At 32.8% G+C, this 27,601-nt stretch overlaps 1 protein-coding gene across 1 annotated transcript in view; it reads right to left on the minus strand.

Moving 5' to 3' along the window:
• Positions 1–21,091: 21,091 nt before the first annotated feature.
• LOC106460693 (transmembrane protein 45B-like) overlaps positions 21,092–27,601 on the minus strand; it is a 12,159-nt gene continuing 5,649 nt past the window's right edge. Inside the window, exon 2 of the mRNA XM_013920426.2 lies at positions 21,092–22,729. Coding sequence (XP_013775880.1) covers positions 21,763–22,659 — 897 coding nt within the window. The 5' untranslated portion in view covers positions 22,660–22,729 and the 3' untranslated portion in view covers positions 21,092–21,762. The remainder of the gene's footprint in view (positions 22,730–27,601) is intronic.

The following is a 27,601-nucleotide window of genomic DNA, read 5'->3' on the forward strand; positions in this document are numbered from 1 at the left end:
TCATTACCCATTCAAGCCGTCTCCAGCCATTATTAGTCTCAAAGTGGGTTCCTCGTCATCGAATTCATACATTTAGATAAAAAAAATAGTTCAGATTGGGATTCAGCTCTTACCTGACAGAGATATTTCATGTACTTAATGACATTGGATCAACTTGAGGAATCAGGATCATACAGAAAGAGCTCTGCAACAAGTCGTACCCCAGTAAGCAGAGTGCGGCGTCTTGTAACAGGTGCGAATCCAAGAAGGTCATTGGCAAAAACCTTCTACATATCCCAAGAGACATTACGCAACATAATCAAGAAGGATCTTTATCTGGAAAAGAGACACGAGGTGTTTCCACGATATATCTGCTCGACCGTCACATAACCTCAAGTAGCTGGAAAGTGAAAAGGTATTCATGCTATTCGATATGAAGACATACAAGTCAAATTGTCGGATTTCTGAGCGATCGAACTGTCAAAACGGGCACTGGGAACTATCGCCCTTATACACTACATGGCTTATGGAAAGTAATCATGGAAGACAGGTGTGCTTATGAAAGAGCCTTTTTAAATGGAAACTACGCTTCAGGGTTATTGTCAATATATACTGTCCTCAGATAGAGCATGGCTGTTCGTGGTGACATGGACTGTTACGATGTGGTGATGTTCCAAAACTATTTTAATATAACGTACTCGACCTCTATAGCATAAGCTTATATTCGTCTTACCAGTGCGATTCACCTTACAATACAATGTTTTGTCAAGATATTTATTTTTTGTGTCTTACTTAAGTATACACATTTTTGGTCTGAAAACTCAGTGAAATTAGCATTTACTTGGAGAAGCCTCAACGTGAATATTTTTAGATCGTTTTCGTGATTAATAGCCTACACGATCACTTAATTCTAATCATTACTAAGTAACGAGTGGACAGCACACCAGCCTTTATAACAGGTCCGAATGTCGACTCAGATTACTACACATCCTTCTTCTAAAGACTTCCTTGAAGACATATTATTACCAACCGAAACGTATAAAATATAAACTAATAAAAAAAGAGGGAAAATTATCAAGTAATTAAAGCCCCCCCCCCAGTGACACAGCGGTATGTCTGCGGACTTACAACGCTAGAATCTGGGTTTCGATACCCGTGGTGGCAGAGCACAGATAGCCCATCGTGTAGCTTTATGTTTAATTACAAACAAACAAAAACTAATTCATAATTAGACTTATGTGATCATATAGGCTATTAACGATAACAACTAATTACATCCTATTTTAACAACCTTACTATAAGTATATTTTGATAGAAATGAATAAAAACCCTATAACCCGTGCACTTTCGAAAGGTGGACCTTTCTTCTTCAGGGGCAAACTGAAGAAGAAAGCGCTCGGGTTATAGGGTGTTTATTCAATTATTTCAAGACTATTTGAAGCTACGTGTTTTTCTAACATCATGAATATAAGTATATTTTGATATTTATGTTGCTTCGTCATCCACACTAACTTTTGCTTTTATTTGAGGTCTTTGCATTAGCCCGAGTTCAAATATAATTATAATTATTGTAATATCGGTTCTTCCAGTCATAAAAGCTGGAGCCTCGTCTGGTTATCAAAGATCGACGTATCGATATATTTTAATATAAATACATAGCATACATGTACATACAGGTAATAGGATAACAGTGAGTGAAAAGAGGGATGTTATGTTTAGACACTTAAGTCCTATTTTCATAAAGAGTGGTCTTCCAGTTTTTTAAACTTAGCACATTTCCCGCTGTACATTTGAGTATGATTTGACAGTTGAAATGTTTCAATAATTCATGTTATAAATGCTGCATTCAGTAAGCACACTCTTTTTTTGAAGGACCGTTTCCTTGTGGAATATTGAATTCAACTGTGGCAGCTATAAATTGTAAAAGTGGCCAAAGTGATGGTGGTATAAGTGGTTATCGTGACCTTTGTTCAAAAACTTCTACTTTTGAACTTTATGAACAAGGCATTAATAATATAACCGTGGAATTTATTTATTAAGTGGCATTGATAGATGAACTGGATGAGCAAGTCAGAAAGGTTTTTATGAGGCAGACGGTAGCACTGCCTATGTAAAAATGGCTCAGATTGTTCACCGAAATTGTATTTTAAATATATCCTCAATAGGTCAAGATCACCTGAACTTTACAATACTATACAGTGTTTCCTTTTATAACAATATCTATGTAATGACTGAGTCACAAGTTCTGGGAATGCCTGTAAATATCATAACAACAAGTTTTAATTTCTTGTTCTTCTTTTTTCTTATATAATAACTCAAAAACCAAAACAACCAATTTCACTGAGGTAACATAGTTTCAAATGGAGTATCTGCTTTTATAAGTATTATTAATAACTAGCAGTAATTAAACAAAAAATCGTAATTCTAGTGTAAACGATGTATCATTACCACTTGAAGTTAGCTTTCCTACAAAAATATGGTGTTCTTTTAAAAGGCTTAAGTACAGGGCGAAACAAGAATTATCAGCCAATAAACTTTATTGTATTTAAAACTTGGTTATAAGTACAACTTTCATATGACCATTGAAACACTGCATTAAAAAACAACAAGTAAAGAAAACACTTTTCAAAAAAGGAAGTAAATGTAGAGATGGCTAATATCAATCCTTCAAAAACAATGCAAACAAAACAGTAGGAATGGCATTTGCATCATCCCTACATAATAACAAATGATGCAAATGCCATCCCTATTCTATTGTTTGCATTGTTTTTGAAGGATTGATATTAGCCATCCATACATTTACTTCCTTTTTTGAAAAGTTTTTTATTTACTTGTTATAACCAAGAATTAAACGGCTATACAGACACAGTAGACAGAATATGTTGGATATTATTGTAAAACAAATATTATAATTGTAAAATGCTGCTAGTGAACAAACATGATTAGTGAGACGATAAATATTTAAGAATAAAATCTTTTAATGATATATAAGCAATATTTAATTTCGAAAAGCTTTGGGAATGATATATCACTCACAATAAACAAAAGTTAGTTCATAACGCTTTGGCTCTCAGGTCAATAAAAACAGTCTGAAATAACATTTATATTTACTACAGAATGACAACTGTATTAAAAAATACTAGTATTAAACGACAGTTTCACATAATGGCAGTGAAGATGTTGTAGTTCTATAAACAGAAAGTATTAGTAATCTAACTTTTAAATTTACTTCCTTTTGTCAAGCATTTTGGCACAAGTTTATTTTCCACTTCGATTTCCGAGTGACAACATAATCTACATTAGTCATATTCTAGCAGTTTAAAAATTTAGTTCAATATTGGCGCAAGTTCATTTGACTCTTTTATTGCTAATTGACCTAGAATCGCCATTATATTGCAGTAATAAATTTGTTATAAGTATTTCCAACCTAAACGGCAACGTAAGCAAAACAAGTCAAAACGATCATATCGGAAACTCCAATCTTCAGGCATAACCTTCCTTAACCTGCTGACCAGAGGGAGAACAATCAGTCAGTAGTACTTGCCGCCTATGAGGCTATTCGAAACCGGATAACTGAAATCACTGCCGTTCTTATACAACGTTTCTACAACTGAAAATGCACACTGAGTTCAACTCTAAAAAGAGTTAAAATAATTTAAATGTTTTTCGTGAATGCAGGTAGAACGAAAATCTAACTAAACTTGTACTACCCATTTAAAAAAAATATAATAAAATAAAAATTAACTGATAACGTCCCAAACGCTTACTTTCCACTTTATTGTGACTGATATTCAAATCAACATTTTATGTTGTTGTTATTAGACAAAGTAGGAGTCACTTCACCCTGATTTTAAAGTTATTTATGCACATAAGGAACTGCTGAAAATGTGAGAGAGAAATTTAGAACACAAACTGTTTCCATAGGGATAAACGACAAACATTCCAGTAGCTTCGTTTAATGCATGATCAGAAACTGATAAAATTGCTTAAACTCTTTTTCTTTGAGTTCTTCTTCTCTTTGGAGATATTGATCTATTCTGAAATACAGACATTTTACATAAATACATAGACAGCTAAAATACTTGGTGTCACTGTAATATTTTGTATCAGCCTTCATAATCTCCGCTGATTTGAAAGAGTAAATAGGTGTGCGTGTAAATATAATTTGCACCAAAGTATTTCACACATCTATATATTAGCTATATTTTGTTTGCTTGTTTGTTTGTTATCTGTCGAAATGAGATATTTAATTATTTTCTTTAAGTCATCTGTGCTGTGTCCACCAGAGGTATCGAAACCCGGATTTTAGCGTTATAAGCCATTAGACTTACCGCTGAGCCATTGGGGTTTTTCTTTTAGATTATAGGAAACCATTCGAGTCAAAATTTGTAATAAAAGTAAACATATGAAAGACTGAAAAGAATTAAATATCTCATCTCGACATAAATCTGATCTAACATTACCGTTGTTATTTATATTCAGCAGGGTTTTAACTGATTCCTTATACTTGTTCATTAACACTAAATAGTAAATTGTTCAGAGAGTTGCATAAGGATTTTTACAAGCACTTTGCTTTAAGTGCATCGTCACAAAACTTTTTTATGGTTCACTATCTTGCAGTGTCATCAGAAAAACGTGCAACTTAGAAACATCAAGAAGATGCTAACTCACACATTCATTACAGCATAGACATGTACGTACACACAGATATATATATTAACTTGTATACACACATGTATTAGCAAGATAGGCACTTTCTTTACCTGAGAAATGAAATAGTTTGTATGTAAGCATCTTCTTGACACATCGTGAAATAATTTGGTGTAGAAAAAAAGAACATAGAAAACGTGTAACAAGACGAATACTGAGATACTTTAGAGTATTTTTGATCTCAGAATTGTTAGATTATATTAACTATAAAATAAATATGTTTTATAAGAACACCATGAAATGTTTTATTATGCAAGATTTTTGCTATATTTTTCATAGGTGTAATGGCAGCACATATTAAAATCTGTTACTCTCTCACTGCTATATTTATGTAATTGTAGTTACTAGATCCCTGCTACAATGATTTTAGATACCCAGATATTTTATAAGAGAACCGACAATTTCTGATACCTCTATACTGACAGCTGTTGTGCAATAAAACAAATACCTTAACACAGGGATTCTAAAACTGTGGTACGCATACCACTGGTGGTACATTGAGCTAATGCCGGTGGTACACGACACAATTAACATAAAAAATCATAAAATTTGTAATAAACCCTATTTGAGCTTTCTACGTACATATACATACTACTGTCCTCACTTATAGACTCACCCTCTAGTTGCACAGACTTGCCAGTATTTTCTTCCCTAAAAATTGACAAAAAGTCAAGTATCGTGCCAGATAAAACAATCGCATCCTTCGCATTAATAGGTAAATGTTTAAAATATGAATTTACTAAAATATAAAATTACTAGGTTTTTATCTTTTAAAAAAAGATTAGGACTGGGTTTGTAATTTTTAAAAATTAAACAAAAAGTGGCACGCGAGCCTGAAACGTTTGAGAACCACTGCCTTTACAAGTCTATTCAATTTCAATAATTGTTGAACTCAACTCTCAAAAACAGATGTTGTACAAACGTACTTTAAGTGACTGTCGTTTCATTCATTCAAGATTCTTTCAGTACTTCTTTCGCTTCACAATTGTTATATGTATATACGAATATTTTTTTGATCGATTGGCTAACACTTTTTGTGTTTCAGTTTGTTTGTTTTGAATTTCGCGCAAAGCTACACGAGAGCTATCTGCGCTAGCCGTCCCTAATTTAGCAGTGTAAGACTAGAGGGAAGGCAGCTAGTCATCACCACCCACCGGCAACTCTTGGGCTATTCTTTTACCAACGAATAGTGGGATTGACCGTCACATTATAACGCCACCACGTTTGGTGGGACAGGGATTCCAATCCGCGACCCTCAGATGACACATAATTTCCACATACAATGTATCATGAGCCACGGTAGTGGTTCATAATAGAGATCGCCCATTTTTGTTATTTTATTATTATTATTACTGTTCCGCCAGCTTACAGCAAAAAAGCGTGCGCGAGTATTCCAATCAAACTGGGGCAGTATTACTAAACTGATCATTGCGCATTTCGTAGGTACTTTTAAAGTTATTTCTATATTTTGCATAAGCTAAAAAAAAATCACGATGTTATCGTTTCCCCATGAAGTTAATTTTCTTACAAATATCTGGTGTTCCTTTAAGAAGCTTAGCTTTGATTATAATACTCGCGCTGGTGGAACAATAATAATAAAAACGTAGAACAAATGGGCGATCCATATTATGAACCACTACCGTGGTTTATGATAAGAAATATTAAAAATGCTTATTTATATACATATTCTATTATATTATGACACATTTTTTATTTGCATTCAATATATATGCATGCATCTATACAACTTAAAAATTCACACGACTATCTATATATACAACTTAAAAAACTATAAAGCCTGAATGTGCATGCATGTATAAAACTCACGCGGTTACAAAATCCAGTCCATTCACCATTCCAGTATAGTTCATTAGACCTTCCAATCCAGTATTCCCATATAGCTACAGGATATAAATATACTAACTATATATATTTTACAAGCATATGCATAACATGTGGTATGTTGATCACCATGCATCATAGTCATTATATATATATACAGTACCACTACCAATGATAACATTTTGGCAATAATATCAGGTGCAATAGCCATCCAATCTGCATGAAGCCAATCCAAAGGTTGACATGTTTCCCGAGAGAGCATCATACATCAACTACATATTTCATTAAACTAACTGTTTCAAATACGACAATATTACTAATATACACAATTATGTCTATGATGGACATAAAAAAAAGAAACAAGATTAATAAAAATTGTTAATTTAAAACAGGGGAATAGGAATCGTAAAAAATACAGAAACAAGATAGCTAGCTTAAAGTGAAAATAAAGTCTAAAAAAAGTAAACAAACAAATTTAAAGACACAACCTGTATTTAAACCTGTAAATAGGGATAGTAAACAAGGTAAGCATACAAAGCTGGAGATAATATAGACATTATTTACTCAAGTTACAAGTTCCTATTTTGACTCTATACTGTTAACTTGAATTATATTTGGTTTTAAAACGTTATAAAGGGAGATAAGTTTAGTTTACTCCAGTTGAACGTTTCTCTCACATAGAAGGTGTTATCGTATATCCATTGATGAATGAAATTGTTAAAAATTATCATTTTTACTATTAAAAGTAGAAGTAAATTGATCTTTCAAAAATTACTCTGAGCTGACTGACACAGTCTGAACTTTTGACCAAATGTTGTAAAATATGGTTGCAATACAATAATTGCACTTTATCGTTTATAAACTAAGTTTATTCATGTTACCTAATAAGTTTAATAGTATAATAGGAGTTTTTATTTGTCAACATTTGAAAGTGTCATGTCTCGTAAAAACTAGTAATATATATACACACACACACACATATATATATATGTATGTGTGTGTGTGCACGCGCGTGTATTAGAAAACCTTGTAATACAGACCAGATTTAGGAGGGAGACTAGTCACCTGACGATCTTTGTATTTACTAACAAATAGTATTCTTTATGTCAGACAGAGTCTTATGTCAATGTCTAATGAAGAAGGAAGCTCAGACTATAGGTCGCAAAGTTTTATGAAGTTTAATTATATATTACTTCAAGTGGATGGTAAGTTTTGCTATTTTAAATACTTTCTATAATATTAAAGTGATTGATTAAACAGTAAGTCATTCATTTATTATATTTAGTTGTAGTAAAATGGTTAGGTTAGTGACCTTCAGAAAGAACTGCTATGTACTATTAGTTTCAGTCAGCAAGCTCTCAACAAAGATTTTCTACAGTTTTCAACTTATAAAGCTAAACATGAAAATAAGCGTCCTTTTCAGGATTTGTAAGAAGTATGGTAGGCAAATTAGGTAAAATTTTATTGATTAATCGATGATCATATGAACTATGTTAAGTTGTCATTTGTAGCATCATCTGCTTATAGCAACACTGTCCTTCTATAGAAATACATGTACGTGAAAAATATAAACATAAGTTGAAATCTATATGTAATCATATGAGCCTTTGTAAAACACACAAAAACGTATGTAAAAGAAAACTATAAAGTTCATATGATTAAAATATGAATTTTTTTACTTATATCAGTGTGTTAAATGTGATATCAATACTATCCAGCTCTAGAAACAGCAAAAAGTATGATTAAATATAAAAGCGAAAACTAACAAATTAGTAATGTGTTTTATACACATAGTGACAGATAATTGTAAAAGTATGTAAAGTAAATTATTGACTGTAATACTTGCTTTCTTCAAATGAAGTATGATAAAAATTGGCATGTGTAACAGCATTGTAATACTTGTTTCGTTAAAATAACAGTTTTATTTGTAATATAATCAAATGTAGACATTTATGACGTCTTGAGATACTGTATGATGACATCATCATGGCAACCTAGCCTTATGGACAACTTCCGCTTGTCATGGCGCCAGCACCCTGTGTTTCCACTTCATAGAACTATAATGTTACACCTGGCATGCTTTCTCGGTCCTATTTGTGACACTTCGTGGAACTATTAAATCATCTTCTCTGGTGTCTATGACGTCATCGTATCTACCCTTCCCCCTGATGGCGACAGTATCTGCCTATAGTATCAGACCTGCTGGTATCGAACTATGGTATCCCCCTACCTAAGATAGTTGTGCCCTCTGCTGCCATTTCTGGTCATAAGACAGTAACACCCTCTGGTGTCACTTTGTGACTCTAGGACGGTAGCGCCTCTGGTGTATGTTACGTAATAGTTATGTATCACTCACGCGGCATCCTTTGATCTCCACTCACCTAGCGACTTCCCACTGAGGTTCCATCCTTTGGGCGGCCAAGTATCCCACTAACTACTACTATGTCTGCGTGATACTTTCTTTATGAATTCAAACATGTTTTTTACACTTTGTTAGCCTGCGGTTTTATTGTATACAGATTAAGCACGGTTCTTTATATACAGTTGTAGCATAATTTTTTAACAAATGAAAATAAATTTATCAGCAGCTTTATCGGTAGGAATGATGATGAATCTACTGTGCACAGAATCTAAATATTCATTTCTTTATTTTCTCATTAAGCACAAAGTTGCACAATGGGCTATATATGATATGCCCAGCACGGGTATCGAAGCCCAATTTCTAGCGTTATAAGCCTACAGGTTGGATGGTTGGTTGTTTAGGGTTTATTGACAGAAAGTGATCATAAAGATGTTATAATACTATAATTTACAAAACAAAGTTCAATGGTATCATTCAGCGCAAGATAAAATTAAACGTGAAATTAAATTTGTTATTTCTTTTATAAATGGTTTGTTGGTTTGATAATAACCACAAAGCTACACAATGGACTATCTGTGCTGTAACTCACCACGACTATCGAAATCCGGTTTTTAGCGTTATAAGCCTTCGGGCTTACCGCTGAGCCGCTGGATGGGAGCAAGTATTCTGTAACATCTTACTCACAACATGTTCAATGTTATTAATCGTGAATTTCCTAAGGTTTATGGATTATGTCTTCAACTATGTTTACCCATTCTTTAAATAGGATTAGTTACAAGGTCTCTTTTTTTCTACACCAGTTATGTATGACTTCATTGATTATTTTATATTTTGATCTAATTGAATTACGCAACATTTAATTATCAAACTTACTCAGTTCATTGTTGTAAGAGTGAACATTAAGTATGTATTACTCTGATGTGTATGTTGTCACTGTGTTGACCTTGACTGATACAGTTTTATTTAGCGTTTTGAAGACCTTGAAATGACTTTCAGGTTTAGCCGCGACATTACCTGAAAAAGACTAAGATCGAAAGATCATAAAAAATAAATGGATTTTTATTCTCTTTTATCTGGAAAAAGTATTTTAACAGTCGAAAAAAAAAGTTTATATTCTGAAAGCAATTTAATCGAATTAAGCAAAGGAAACAATAAAGCAACTGTGTAAATACTTCATACAAGAAAGTGTGAAACTAAACTGAACAATGTTTGCTTGTTTGAAGTTAAACACAAAGCTACACAATGGGCTATCTGTGCTCTGCCCATCATGGTTATCAAAATCCGGTTTCTAGCGTTGTAAGGCCGCTATACCAATGGGGGGGGGGGTTGAGCAATGAGACAATAGACAATAAAAAAAATGAAATAACTACCTGGAAAAATGAAGCAATCGATCTATTACGAAAAGAAAAAGAAAAAAGAAGCAACTACAACACAGCAGAAAATATATGAATAGAGTACTTCAAACATAAGTGCTACGGCATATATACTCTGAATAAGAAACAATAGAACAATCTGAACAAGCAGGAAACATAACTACTCTTAACAACTGAGCATCAGAATTATTAATAACTAAAAAAAAAAGCTGGACTACCCCGAATAACAAAGCTATGAAACTATCTCCTGGAAAATGACAAGAGGATCACATTAACACAGTAAATTTTACAAAAGAACATAAAGACTCTAAACAAAGGATTTATGAACTATTCCAAAAAAGTATTTCGAGATTTAGATGAAATAAATACATACTATGTATTGTATTTTCACTGGATATTATCGTCTAAAATTTAGTATATACACTATTCTGAAAGACATATGAATAAGTAGTTTTAGTCTAATACTTGATGTAGGAGCAGTGCTAAATGTTTCTTATATGTTCATTTCAAACTTCTTTTTTTTTATCAATTGAGCTAACCAATTAATTTAATTGTAATTATTTATAATTGTTTACAACAGATGGCAGCACAATATATAGTAGCACAGTGGGTCTTACTAGGTAGTTTCTGAACACCAGTGATCCCTTTTCTTCGTTCATGTGGCGCATGAAAATATTTCATCATTATGATAGTAAGCAGCAGCATTGTGTACTGATTCCATTGTATAACTTCTCCGGTGGCTCACTGATAAATCTGCGGATTTATGACGCTAAAAATCGGATTTCGATACTCGCAATGGGCAGAACACAGATAGTCCATTGTGTAGCTTTGCGCCTAACAACAAACTAACAAACGAATCATTTTGGACCGCACGGATAAAAAGAAAAAAAAAACATTCCAGTGGTAAACAATTAACTCAAGTTTGAGAACCACTGTATTTAGCACTGAATATTTGGGTTGTCACCTTGGGTATTATCGTGTGTTCTTTTACTTTTTTAAAAAAGTATATATATATATGTAACTTCCGTGTTTCGAAGCTTTTATTTTTAACTACATAGCTTCCGTTACAGTTCTGAACATTACGATTTATAGAATTAGCAGGATTATCGTTTCAAACTTTATGTAAGTTATTATACTTTCTACAAAAACATAATTTATAAAACATCATAATTTGTGGCGCATAAAACGCCTGCATTCAAGCTATCTGTCCGGTTAAAGCATATTTTACAGAGAAAATGTCCTACTTTATCGTAAATCTTAGAAAATTACTTTTATGTTCCAACAATAAATATTTGGCTTCAGTATCAAGCACTGTGTAAATTTAATGTTTTATACCTTAACACCTTAAAGTTGTCAATGTTCTGGTTACTTAAGTTAATTAGGTCATCAGTGTCTATGGGCTTAACGATCGAGTTAAAACTAAGATAATGTTTCTCATCGGTACCACCCCCCAGTGGCACAGCGGTATGTCTGCGGACTTACAACACTAGACACCAGGTTTCGATACCCGTGGTGGGCAGAGCACAGATAGCCCATTGTGTAGCTTTGTGCTTAACAACAACAACCGATTTCAATCAATATTTTTCTCGGTCGTTTACTGCTCGACTACATAATCACTGGCGCAAACACAGGTCAAACAGGGCTAAAGTGCAAAGAAGTTTATTGAGATACCTCTTAGAAGTTTATCAAAGTAAAAGTCTCAAAGGTTGATACATTACCGTACAAACACTATTTGTTAATTATCTTACCTTTACCCAATTGAACATAATTTATTGAGCAATGTAAACTAGCTATTATTTGCTACTTATCGTTAGTTAAGCCTAAAACATCAACATTTAATAAACTTAAAGATACAGCTTAGCTTATAGTTTCACTTATTTAAAGAACTATAGAAGTACTTAAAGTAGAATCGGTAGTCAGATACATTTGTACACAACATTTTTTTACCTAACACTTGCAAAATTAAATATCCGACTATAAGTTATACTACAAAAGGAAAATTAGAAGTCGAATCTTTAATCATTTAATCTTTAATCATTGCAAATGTAATTCCTCTCCTTACATTTATTCTCCAACTGACATCTTAACTTACAATGATTTGCGATTATTAATGAGTAAAGGTCCAAAATTCTGGAAAGGTCCAAAAACTGATTAAAAACGCACCAGTCAAGTAATTCATTAACTACTGAATCATTCAATAAAGTTTTAATTAAAAGAAGCAAAACGATAACTTAAAGGTAATCCTAATCAGAAAATGAATAAATAAAGACAAAGGCATAATCCATAAATGGATAGAATACCTAAAGAAATTTTAACAACAAGGAACATGTTATGGTAAGAATGAAGTTACTGAGCTGTTAGATTATTTACGTAGTATATATGACATCACTTCCGGCGGTAAAGCAGCTAACACCTTTGTTTTCATTTGTAAAAAAATTATATTACAACTTTTGTAAAGAATTAGAGTTTCATTTAAACATCATTGCGATCCATAATGTATAAATTAAGAGGACTGTTAATCACACTTTTCGTTGATAAAGAGTAGTCCAAGAGTTGGCGGTGGGTAGTGTTGATTAGTTGCCTTCACTCTAATCTATTATTTCTAGTTGGCTAGCACAAGTGGTCGCTGAGTAGCTTTACGTGAAATTTAAACAAAAATGATTTGGAAAAATATTTATAGTTACTTTTTAAAACATTATACATAATGTTCGTTTATTAGGTTTGGAGTTTATGACCCTCTGGATACCGGAGACAAAAAACTATAAATATTGTATTATACTACTAAGTTTTATAATATTACATAATTATATAATGTTAGCAAGTTGATTTAATACGCTATCTATCAACCTTGGCATCCTTCTCAATTCTGAGAGTCGACAATTATGGTTCTCATGGTTTTCTACTTCTCGCTGAGAACTATTATCATTAGCAAGTAAAACTGGAATATTTCAGAAAATTTCCTAAGAGCGGTTACAAAGAAAATATCGAACTGAGCTGATCGGTATTATACATTATGTGTAATGTAAATAATGCCATCTAACGATCATCAACTGCATTTAATTTAATTTATCCTTGTTAGACATTTGAAATACGTATCACCAAAGTTATTAAAATACCAAAACGAACGAAAAATCACAGCAATTTTTGAGCAATACTAGAGAAATAGTAATACGACAATTGCAAGAATTTGGTATTTTTGGACAGAAGCTTCACCATTTATTTAACACTTTCGCAGTCAAACAAACCTTGTTCAGTTGGGAAAAAAATATGAATTGTAAAGATACAACATAGTAATATAAAGTATTTTGTAATTGATATAAAAAATGCTCTCGTGATAAAAATGTTCACGATTTCTTATATGATAACATTTCATCAACTTAAATAGGTTAAATATTAATCAATCGGAAAATACCGTTCTTTACTACTGTAACAAACATTTTAATATTAAACTATAGATATAGTGTAGTTCACATATTATTACATTATTTTTTACTTTCACTTAACACTTCTTACAATGACTAAAGTAGTCTTCTCACTTTGATTTTGATCTCATTTGACTAAGATCAAAAAGACTAGTTTACTGATTCGTCATTTCTTCTGAATGATGAGTAAACATTTTTAATTAAAGTAAAATAAATATTATTGATAACAATTTGGTGATAAATAAATAAACAACTGAATGTTAATAAAAATCATAAATTTAATTCTGATGTGTAACGACTTAAATAAAATTCATAAAAATTACAGTTCCCGAAATTAATCAAGTTCACCGAAACAGTTGTTGTTCAAGTAATTAATGATACATATTAGACTACCAAAAGTATTTCAAAACGTGTCTAGAAAAAAATAAATACATCAAACCTCCAATCACATAGTACGTCTCAACGGAACCATATTTCAACTGTTTAATAACAAAAAATTACACAAATTTAATCTCTATCTTAACATAAAGAAACCTTTCGACCCCATCTGGCACGACGGCATCAGATTTAAATTCGCAAAATCCCAGTTTCCAATTTCATTTATCATTTGGATTCACTACTTTCCAAGTAAAAGACATTTGAAGTTAAATATCAAAATTTTTCAATCTGAAGAATATCAACTTTAGGACAGTGTGGCACAAGGTTCAGTTTTCAGTTCTCAGTTCGCTACTATACATTCTATACATTCTCTTCATAAACTGTCACTAATTCATGCCTCTCGATAATCCTCAAATCAAACTTCATATATTAAATTCTCCTTTCACCTTTTCTAAAACAATAAAATTTTAAGCATAAAATTCAATTCCCGCATTCCATTGCTCCCTAAATACGAGATCTAACCAATGGGTTCTGTGGCTCCCTAAATACGAGATCTAGCCAATGGATTCCGAGGTTCCCTAAATACAAAATCTAGCTAATAAATTCCCTGGCTCCCTAAATACAAGATCTAGCTAATGAATTCCCTGGCTCCCTAAATACAAGCTCTAGCTAATGTATTCTGTGGCTCCCTAAATACGAGATCTAGCCAATGGATTCCGAGGCTCCCTAAATACAAGATCTAGCTAATGAATTCCCTGGCTCCCTAAATACAAGCTCTAGCTAATGTATTCTGTGGCTCCCTAAATACGAGATCTAGCCAATTGATTCCCTGGCTCCCTAAATAAAAGATCTAGCTAATTAATTCCCTGGCTCCCTAAATACAAGTTCTAGCCAATGGGTTCTGTGGCTCCCTAAATAAGAGATCTAGCTAATGAATTCCTTGGCTCCCTAAATATAAGATCTAGCCTATGGTATAAACTAACGAATAATATTTGTTTGCGAAGAACAAACGGTTCCGCATGCGATTGTAACGAATCATTTTTGATAAGCATTTATAAATTTACATAAGGTTCATTGTTAGTGATATATAATATACTTAATGTCTGATAATCATCTTATCAAATTACAAAACTTTAAAAAACACTAGAAATTGCATACTGTCTTTCCTTTTACACAGCCGCTTGTTACATTCAGAAATAATACCTATTCCCGCTCTTTAAAACACGCCTACACACATTATTAAACAAAAGTAGCACTTGGAAAACATATACAATGGATTAACAAATGGAGTTTAATCGTCAACTTTTGTTACACGTACACATAAAAAACCGGTTCTTTCCAGACCACTCTTATTCTGGCAGATGGTTCAAACTTGTCCTATTCAAGAACATCATCACAACAAGAAAAACAATCCTTTTCAGGGTCACTCACTCTTATTCTAGAAAATGGTTAAACCAGTCCTTTTTAAGGTCACCCTTACAACAACAAAAAACAAAACGGCCCATTCAGAGAATAGCAGAATAACTGTTCCTTTTCATGGCCACAATTACAACAATACAAAAAAAAAAGAAAAAGAAACGGCTACTGTTATTCTAGCAGATGGTCAAACCGGTTCTTTTCAAGACAACAGTCATAACAACAATAAAAATGAAAAACAAAACGGTGCTTTTACGGGCCAATTATATTCTAGAAAATGGTTAAACCAGTCCTTTTTAGGGTCACCCTTACAACAACTAAAAACAAAACGGCCCATTCAGAGTCACTCTTATTCTAGCAGAATAACTGTTCCTTTCCATGGCCACAATTACAACAATACAAAAAAACGGCCATTTTCAAAGATACCATTATTCTAGCAGATGGTCAAACCGGTTCTTTTCAAGACAACAGTCACAACAACAATAAAAATGAAAAACAAAACGGTGCTTTTACGGACCAATCATATTCTAACAGATGGGTAAACGGTCCTTTTCTGGGCCATCTTTGGAACAGCACAAATATAAGAAATCTTCTGTTAGGAACACTTTTGCTCTGGCAGTTGGTCAACCAGTCCTTCTTAGAGCCAGTCTTTTAGAAAAAACGTACTCCACTACAACTACATCCTACTCCTCTTGTATAAGCATTACCTTCATATTCTTCAAGTTGTCATGTAATGGGTAGGGATTGAAGAGAGGCCGTAGCCTCTGAACATTCGTCACTACCATAACTTTTCCAAATTAACCTTCTCAGGATTTTGTTATGTCTGTCGTATCCAAGTCTACCTGATGAGACTTGGTACTGGGCGTAAAGCCTCTTCTTTACTTTCACTTATACGTTCTTATACTTCACAATAAAATAATTGTTTCAATGTTATTAACACCTTATCTCCACCCCTTTTTTAAGGAAGCCAAATAAAATGATTAAAAAGTACAGTAGAAAATATTAATAACAATTTCGGCTCACGAATGCTTGCTTTTTAACTTGGTCTAAGCATCATGGCTAATATGTTGTTATAACCACTTTTACTAGCGCTCTCAAATCACTGGCAAGCTCCTCGGGTCACGTTGGTAAAGAAATTTGAACATAGATGGCATTGTCACATACTTAACATACATTAGATTCAGATAGAAAAATAAAACGTGTGTGGGGAGGGAGGGGGGTAAGAGAACAACAATAAGTAGTGTTTTCAGTCGAATATATGCGATAACTTATTGTTTGGTGAAAGCCTGTATCTTGTCAAACACTTTCAACATAAGGCGTATAAATTTGTATTTTGTATTTTTGTCAAAACTACTATGGGTATCTGCAGCCAGACCTAATTTTGAACTGAAACTAAAGCATAGTATGTAAGTGACATGTCTTTAATTGAAGCAAGTAAATGATTCCGCTAATATCTGTATTAAATAATATATCTATATTTTATTATGTACTTTCCACGGAACTGGATTACAGCTACATTAAGAATATTGATTATTTTATGTAACGTGTTATACATAAGGAGTTAAAAGGGAGAATCAAACGGCTGATGAAACTCAACAGCTTAACAAACATAGTGAACAAATATTTTGCCTATTAAAGCTATCGACGAAAAGGTTAAACTCAAAAGTTTAACAAACATTTTTTGTTATGTTGCTACATTGTTGACAGAAAGCTCTGAGAGAATAGTCTTTTGTTTTAGTCACTTAATATGTGTTGTATAATTGGCTGAATCAAAAACTTTGAAAAATACGTTAAGGAAGAAGATAAAAATTATTATCCTGTAGAAATGTGTTGTAATTTAATTAACTATATTATATTTTTTCATCAATCACTGCTTAATAAGTACAAAACGGAAAATACGAAGATACATTTATTAAGTAAGGTTAGCTTAAAAAAGAATCAAAGTGTTTTGTTCTAACGTTTCTGTTAGTAGGAGTTTGATGTTCATTTCAGAAAATATGATTTAAGTGATGTTATTTTGATCATTTTGGAATAAAAGTAAAAGACGTATTAATATACAAAACGTCATTCCATTGCAGACACACACACACATGTAAAAGGGGTTCTTCGTTAGGATACTGAAATAAGAGCAACTGTAAAAAATCATTGTTTTCTATCTTAATGGTAAAGAAAGGGATCAACAGTAGGAAAAATTAACTATTTCATACACCGAAATGCGATAATGCCGCTTCTTAACCACAGTTTCAGGAGTTTTAAGATCACACGAGTGTTTTTTTATAACAGTTAATCATAAAAATGAATGTTGAAATCTAGGTGTAACATTCATTAAACTTCTTAACTAAAACTATTAATTGAGAAGTAGTTCCCCCTTTTTTTTCACAATTTGTATTTTTAATCTGACAGACAAGTTATATTGTATATGGACTAAATGACTAAGTCAGAAAACCCCGAGTTTCAGGTATAGCCGTTACTAATTTTTAGCTGCTGATTAGAGGGAGGGCAATTATCCAGTAGCGCACGCCGCCTAAACGGTTACTCTTAACACAAATAGCGGGATTTATTGTAACTTTATAATGCGCCCCTAGCTGAAACATGGGTGTATTGTCCATTTTATACCTGTATTTTCAACGTGCTACAGAATAATAATTTGGAGTTTAATAGTATTTTATTGATCAATAACAAATTATCATAATTATAGGTTTAAATTCAATTAAAACATTAATGGATTCATTGGAAACAAATTATCAATTAAATATCCTTCCCACTCTTGGCTCAGAGGTAAGCTTGAGAGCTTATAATGCTAAAATTAGGGATTTGATCTCTGCGGTTGGCATAGCCCAAGTAGCTCATTGTGTAACTTTGAATTTAAACAAATATAAAATTTAAAAAAACGGCCAATATAAAGTTAGGTTATTATACAAACCCAATGCAATATATTAACCATAAAAGCGATACGTTACACAACGCGATAATTGGTTTACAAAAGTTCCTAAAGCTCCCAGTATGCGCAGTTGGTAATTAACAACGTGAACATAACGTACTTGTAACTTCTTCACGTTTTGGATAACTTTAGTATGAAAAAGAATACGTGATAGATCTATATATGAGATGGTTGTATAAACAACTTTATTAAAGAGTAACATGTGTACACTTTTATGACAAACAACACCGGAAGTCAAGTGTTTAAATCAAGCATACATCATATATGATACAATCTCAAGGACAACTAGCGACTGTTATTTTTCCATACATAACAGATATATTATTTAAAAGAGTCAAGAAAGGCTAACACAAGTCATGTTACCCATATAAGTCTGATATCTTGGTAACAGTACGCTTAAAAACCAAGTAAATATGAAAGTGATTGTTTCAAGATTACATTTCTTGTTCACACTTGCTCTTAATGAAAAAATAAAATCAAGATATTATACTTTATTGTTTTTTCACTCAACACTAAAATCATTGAAGGTACAAAAACGTGGGTTCACTGGGATGTAAGCACTTTCTGTATGTGAAACTGTTCTGGTAAATAAATTTCTCGCAATAAGAAATTTAGGGAATGGTAAAAAAATAAAGTTTCAAATGAAAGTGCTTATACTATATTCATAAAATATATAATTTTAAAAGGTTTGTGTTTTGTATATATGTGTGATTATTAGTATGTTAATATACTATACAATAAAATCAATAGTTGTAGTACATTAAAACCATACATACACACACACACATATATATATATATATGTTAGATGATTGTTAGATGTTAGTATACTATACAATAAACATTAGTACATTAAAACTATTTAAAGTTACATTATTTAAATTACTACTTTCCAAAAGATAGGATTACTACATTTTTGTTTGAAACTTGTAACGAGTAAAAGATTTCGTTATTGTTTTTCTGAAGATCTTTGCCCTATATCTCTAATATCACAAATAGACATTTAACAATGAGTATACCACTTTTAAAATGAAATTAGTGTGAATATATTTTAACATTACATAGAAACTACTAAACCTTAAAATCACTTGAAATGTATATTTTACTTATATATTTAAAATGTTATTTTTTTTTGTAGAAATGCCCCTGGTGTGGTACAATCTCACATTACTATTCTGAAACAGTAAAATATAATCAAGAAATGTTTATTTAGGAATAAAATAAATAGGAACAAAGAATGAGATATAATTTTTTTTCAAAAAAAGAAATAAAATAATAATAAAAATACAAACAACAAAACCGTCGGAATTCGATACCCAAAGTGTATAGAACACGCAGAGCTTATTGTGTAGCTTTGTTCGTAATAAGAAACAAAGAAACAAATGAATAATATAGTTATTATATATATTTGACCACATAAATGTTCATTTTTGAAAATTTCTTTTCCAACGCATAGTTATAATTATCATTTAAAGTGCTTCATAATATTTCATAATTAAAGATATAAAAGTAATGTAGTGTTAGTTATTCCTTGAGGATTATTAGAAATTACTGCTATTGTTGATGCATCCGGCCTTCGTTTATTTAAAAAACTTTTAAAAATAATATAATAAGATTTTGTTTTGTAACATATGTCTAGCAGCGTTGCCCGGGTTTTCGAAAAAACAAATAAAAAATTTCGATGGGTAAACATTTTGTGAATTTATGAAAAAAAAAAACCTTAGGTTTTATTTTTGAACATAAACTACGAACCTGTTTTAAAACATGGCTTCCTTATGTACGATGGGTTTTTATTTGTTGTTTTTTTCCTTCACTGGCAAGGATAAATAGGCCCTTATGGATTATTTAGATTATCTTATAGACGTATGAGTACCCGTTCTAGCGAACAAGATAAGTCTAGCTCTATTCCCCCATCCCCGGCATCCCTCTTCAAATACTAGAATTTCAAACGTAAATATATAAGTAATATTATGTTTATTATTTGCTTTAATGTAAATTTGTTATATTTTTATTAATGTGATACCCTATTCACATTATGACATTGATGTATGAAATATACTACAAACAAAATGCAATATTGTACTTTATAATGTCTCAAAAAAAAATAAATCCACTTCCAGATATCGAACCACCCGGAGGAAAACAAATAGAATAAAATACATTATCTGACTTGAATTTAATCTCATTTTACACAATAAGTATTATAATGTAGGCCTTACTCTTTTCACTAAGTCTACAGACAACCTAATTTTATTTTATAGACTAGGCCTAGTGTTTGTTTTTTCACACACAACATGCTAATTCTGCATATATTTCATTTGTGTGTGAGGTTAAATATATAATGCATTAATAGATGTATAATTAATAAATTATAACTAAGCCTGTCTATTCCAATGGTAATAAATAAATAAATGAAAATACAATTTCCAGGTTCAACCCATCTTCTACCTCATGCAAGCACTCTACCAATTAGGCTGACTTGACTTTAATCTTATTGCACACACTAAGTATTATAATTTAAGCCTTACTCTCTTCACGTAGTTTATTTTATGGCAGACGGCATGATTTTATTTCATAGGCTAGTCCTACTGTTTACTTTTTCACACATGACATTCTAATTCTACATACATTTCTTTTGTGTGTGAGATTGAATGTATGATGTATTAGTAGAAGTATAGTTAATTATCTATAACTAAATAGGCCTATAATGCTATATTCTAAATAAAATGTCAACTCAAACTTACCCAAAAATGTCAAATCTGCGTAGAACTTATGTTAACGTTAAAATTACCCGTTCGGCTAGCAGACAATAGTCGCGAATATCAACAAAAATTTTTCATTTTGCGCACCTTCACATGGAGAAGTGTAAACTGAGCAGTGAACGCGGCGAACAAACAAGCAGCAAATAAACAAACAGAGAGATTTTGAGTTTTATATATAGATAATATTATAACACTATCCATTTCTAATACTGTGTTTTATAATTACATATTTTCCGTCGTCTTATCACTTACAGATACCTCCCAGTGGCACAGCGGTATGTCTGGGGACTTACAACGCTAAAAACCAGGTTTCGATACTTGTGATGGGTACAGCACAGATAGTCCATGTTGTAGCTCTGTGCTTAACTACATACTATTAAATGACTAGAAACTTAAAATTACGCTCGATAAAAGAATAGAAGAAACAATAATTTAGATTATTTAGGCTTAGATTACCATGAAAAGTGTGAAAAACTTAAGATTTTATCTTAATAATTCTTTCCTTTGAAATATGAATAGGACGGTTAAGTATATTATCGCTTTATTGACGGACAAGTTATATTAGTTGTTACTTTATATTAGAGGTCATCCTCATTTCCAACTAAGCTAGTTAGACAAGCGTGCTTCTCGTCGATTTCCGAGTTGTCATTCATGCTGGTCATACATTGTAATGTTTCCACGTGAAAGGAATTTTGCTCGACATCACTGTAGAACCTTGCACTATTTAAAAGAGGGCGCTCTTTAAGCCAGACCATGAATCCAATCAGCCCCATAAAAACGATGATGGCAGCCATATGCCAGGCAAAGATGGCAGTAACCAACATGATCTGTTGATGGTTGTTAGCATCCCACGGCAATACGCCTGGAAAAGGGTTATATAGGATGAAGCCAATCTGATAAAACCAAGTGCCTTGCAAAAGAGTGAAAAAGGCACGAAGTAGAACGACAAGGACGTTCTCTCTGTGATTAATTTCTACAACCAACACGATGGCGCTAGCAACTACTGTGTACAACAATAGCGTGTGCACATGAGCATCCATATCTGAACGCCCATGGAGGTGAAAATGAAATAACAATCCTTCAACACTCAATGCCATCACCATAGAAACGTAGTCCGAATCAGGCGGAATTGGTAACTTGTAGAAATGAAAGATATCGACTACTCCGTTCACTCCAAAGAAGAAGAACATTGTAATATGATGTGCATTCACCATGGCAGTAAATCGACCTTCACTGTCGAACGCTGTCACAGCTTCTCCTGTAATCCCAATAGCACAAAACAACACCTTCATAACTCCTTCAACAGGTACATGCGGAAAACAGCGACATGGAAAAGTAGCGCTAGCACAGAACTGAACTAGAGGACTTCGTCGGTTGAGGGTGCGGAAGTAACGATTGAAGAGAGATATTGTCCACCAGGTGGCGAACAAGATGAAGAACGAACCAGGTAAGATATGCCCGCCAAATGTTCCCATCTTTTGTTGATATAATTTCTAGCTGTCTTCTGCATCAGCTTGAAACGGCTGCTTTCCTGAAGCCTACTGACTGAAATTCAAGAAAAATAAGCTATAAACTGTATAATATGTACACCATTTTATATTTCACTTACAATAAAATGCGTTATTCAATCTTTTAAAAACAATATTTCATTAAACCTATTAAAGATATAGAAATTATAAGTGGAGAGTTATACTGACTACATAATGACGAATAGGAATGATCTGTATCATCTATTTTACACCAGATTATTGTAATTCACCTTTTGCTTAATCATGCTTATGCTTTAATATAAATCAACTACATTTAGTTTTGTAGACCGACTTAGTGATTAATGTTAACTTTATAATATATATATATAATACACACACACACACACACACACAGGAGTAGATTGTGCCTATAAAAAAGCGACTCCAGTGTCTGGTAGTGACGTTATTTCTAGTTAGTGCATCAAAGCAAAACAATTTTTATTGAATCGAAACTTTTATATGAATCGCGAAAGGCTCTATCATAAAATTTTCAATGAATTAATAAAATCAGTTATGGCGCAAGCATGATCAATAGCTTGCTGAAAGTAAATTATTATAATTAAATACCAGGTAATTATACTACGTAAAGTGCATATATAATATATAGATAAGGAGTGATTCTAAAAAAATTGAAAATGACAACATTCTGCATATTACATGTGAAATATGCAAACAGTTTGTTTCAATTGCTTTTCTTCAGCTCCTTTCTCTCCTCCCTCTAAAAAAAGAAAACAGGACGGAAATTATCGGTATTCTTGAATATGTAACAATGATAAAATGACATGGCTTGATTTAAAACGGCCCATCGTAATGCACAGAACCGATATTTAGGGGATGTTGTAACAGGAAACGTTATTTTGTTGCAAGCTTAAACATTAGGAGTATCTACAATACAAACGACTCTGAAACGTTAGTGGCTCAACTCGCAAATACCTTGCCTCAGACATTATTTTAGGATTCATTGAGCATTTCATCCCAGCTAAATGAACTTCATAAGTAAAGCTAGCCTGACTGCTGGCTGCATACCACTTCTGTCACATTGTCCGTCTGACTTTCCCCATACGTTCCGGTTAGTACCTTCGTGATCAGTTGACATTTATCAGATGATGACATTTATTTCCCGTTACAGCATCTGCTATGGCTCAAACTCCAACTACAACATGTGGAATCCAAGTTATACTCTCAGTGGATCTTCTGCGACACAGCATCAGATGTTACTCAATATATTGCTAGTAATGTCGGTGTCTCTCAGAGTCAAGGACATTGAGATGCTGTGTTCATTTTGTGTCTTCCACCATCATTGTAACCTATTCTTATTCCTGTTAACAAATGAATAGCATCTACTTATTGTACCTGATGAGGAGTGGGATTCTGATGGGAAGAGTAATGCACATGGTGAAGGTGGCCAAGTTACACTACATTAATTTCATTCGAGTGCTTGGCAGTATAATTAAAGCTAATATTTGTTTCATATGGGTGTCAAGTAATATACAGGAGACGCATATCAATATTTTACCTGCCCATTCTATCATTTGGACTACCATAAGGAAATATGATCATGTAAATCCCTCCAGCTATTACCATATAAACTAATAGCTATAATACAATTTTTAAAAATAAAATTATGACTTCTGTAATCAATTCATAAATAATTAACAGAGAAAATATAGCATATAGGTTCACACGTGTTAGTGGCTGTCAATTTGGGAATTATGACACGTTAAGAGTATAATGTTGCATATGTTTAAAATATTTCTTAAATGTATTAACAGAATTATCAAAAAGCTACATCTTTTATAACAGCAAAAGTAATTTACTGCTTGTCTCAATAATGCTTATTTCAGCTTATAAGTAAGTAAAGTTCTCTTTTATTCGGAGGCTCTGTTCATTATTGGCCCTTGCTAAAATTTTAAACCAATAGGAATGAGCAAAAACGTCACTATATTTTAGGACTAGTAGTAAATTAACATAATCAACACCTGACTATCTGGTCCAAGACAAATTTCCTATCATTTTACGATGCAATGTTGCCATGGGTATTTTATGGTTGTCACAGCCTTTTCAAGAAAGGATATTAAGAGGATTTCAACATTTACCACAGAAACAGAAAATTTGTATATTAGAGGAAGGACAGTAAAACGTTCTGACACCACATTCCAGGCAAATACGAAGTAAAGCTCTCATGCAAAAAATTAAAGTTCTTTTTATGAAAGAAATCTCTGCGACTCCAAAAGTTATTGCAATAAACCTGAGCATAACCTATGGTACCTTTTAACAGTTAGGAAAATGAACAAACATTCCAAGTCGACAAAAACCTACAAGAAAAAAGCACAACTTTCCAGGAAAATGTCGAAATCATTGGCTATTTTCACGAAAAGTGTGACCAAACAAAATGAAGTCCAAGAAAACCTATTCAACCACATTCCTCATTGCAACTCGATTGAACTTTTGAGCTTTGGCCTATTTGATAGCTGAACTCCACGTAAAGTAAAAGCCTTCTGAAAATTTGTCAAGAGGTTCGGTCTGAGATTGATTTTGCAGTCATTCGTAGGAGATTGTTGTCGTGGATAGTAATGAGTAATCATGGTCATCAGACTGTTTATCGTCGACGGTGGAGGAAGTGATTCCAAGAGCAGCACGGATATGGGATATGGTTCTAATAAAATGCGACTAACCCTCAGTAATACATGGTTTTTAATACTCTAAAAGGTAAAAATTATTATAACGTACTTTACATATCAAACATTATGATATTATCTTATAGTAAAGTTCATGCATTATTAAGATTAATCTTTCCTTTTAGTTTTTACCTGATTGTAACTAACTAGTTGTAATGCAATTATTGTATTTTATTTTAAACATGCATTGAAATGGGCCCTTAGGCCATTAGTTGCCATTCGAAAATAAACATATGGTTGAATAAAAAAATGTGCTGTAATGTAAATCTGAAACCTGAATTTGTATGCAAGATCCCTTTAAAGTTTCAATGAAGCAATATGACTCACACTATCGTTGAAACTAGTATTATAATTAAGTGGAAAAGACACGTGCTTAAACTACTGTGTGTTAACATAAAGACAAGCCTGTAGTTATGGCAACGCTTTGTGGAAATGTATTATATAAGTAGAACCCATAGTGTGTATAGTTTCGTGCGAATAAAAGGTACGCACTGAAACATGTACAGCAGCGTATCATAAATTAATCTCTGTGCTATTCATTATACACATAACAACCGTATTGAAGCATGTTACAAACGTATAGATGCTTACTGTAATAGTAAAAGAGCGTTATTTATGTAAAATGTGTTTATTCCCTAAGTTATATATTCTTTCCAATAAACAACCGTTTAATAGTAGAAGGAAACATTTTCCAACTTGAACGTATTCTGGTTAAAATCTATTTTGCGTTAATATCGTGACATACGTATGCAAAACACGCAATCTTATGATTTACCCAACTTTCAATTAACATTGTGAGGTATGTAGCCATTTTGTTGGAGTTTCATAGCTAAATACTATGAAACGTGACTTTTAACAAAGGGTGCAAAAAGTTATACATTTCGTTTGTTCAGTTTTTTCTACATTATTCCAAAAGCCTTCCGACAATTATATTGTATCTACGTCCGTTATCATTTTAACCGACCTTCCCAAGAACCTCCAACATATTTGTCATTGTTTGAAAGTTACTCCTCACAGTCTGGAAAGATTAACCTCATATAGGCTAAAATGATCTTTGAATGCAAAAGCCTCAGGAACTGCCTCTAATCGACAAGAACAAATATGCTTAACGGTAAGTAGTTGTAATTTCTTTTCGTTGTTTTTCCTTTTGAACAAAACCTTCTTCTGCGTTATTGAGTGGTAGATTATACTGTTGCGTCAGCGATGTCACGTAACTAGTGTCACGCGACGTTTCTAGAACTATCCTGTTCCTTCGGGAGTGCTCTAGTATTTGCTAGATTGGGGGTGGTCTGCTATATATAAGATGGTCACGGCGTGACGTGACAATGTGTGTAGGTAGTGAGTAATTGAACTGCAGTCAGAAAGTATTGTTTAAGTTAACGTTCGTTGTTATAGCGTTTGTGATAGAGCGACTGTTGAAAATAAGTGTATCGGTAAAGTTATATTCAGAAAGAATAAACCAGTTTTATTAAGAAAGGACTTGTGTCGCTAAAGTTTCGTGGGAACGAAGTTACGGAAAATCAACTAACGAACGGAGACGTAACAAATTGGTGTCAGAAGTGGGATAAAAAAAAATGGAAACGAGAAGCGGCAAATCAAACTACAGCCTAGCAGACTTAATGAACTGTTGTAATTTCTCTTCTCGTTCTTCTTGTTTCTTTTGCTGTTCTTGTATTGCTGTCGTTAGAGGAAAAAGAAAAGAAACAAGAAGAGAGACAACAGCAGCTGCAAGAAAACCTGCAACAGTGGCAGCTGGAACAACAAAATAAACAAGAAAGATTACAACAGTTGTTGAAGGAAAAAGAAAAGAAACAAGAAGAGAAATTACAGCAATGGCAAGAAAACCTGCAACAGTGGCAGCTCGAGCAGCAAAATAAACAAGAAGATAAATTACAGCAGTTGTTGAAGGAGAAAGAACATAAACATAAAGAGAGACAACAGCAGTGGCAACTGGAACAAGAAAGGAAACAAGAAGTACAAATGGAAAACATTAGTAAATTTAAAAGCGAATTAGATACGTTAAAGGATGATTTATTGTCGTTTACACGAGGAGGATACATTAACCTTCGATCTAACCAGCCCCAGACAATGACAAGCCCCTTCCAGACTTTGCAGCTAAACCCTAATACAGGCATATTCAGTCCCGTTAGAAGTCACATCCCAGATATGAATGTCAGTAATAGGAGTGATCCAGTGCGAAGGAAGCCACA

This window comes from Limulus polyphemus, unplaced genomic scaffold (genome assembly GCF_000517525.1).
Source record: "Limulus polyphemus unplaced genomic scaffold, Limulus_polyphemus-2.1.2 Scaffold817, whole genome shotgun sequence".
NCBI classification, from domain to species: Eukaryota; Metazoa; Arthropoda; class Merostomata; order Xiphosura; family Limulidae; genus Limulus; species Limulus polyphemus.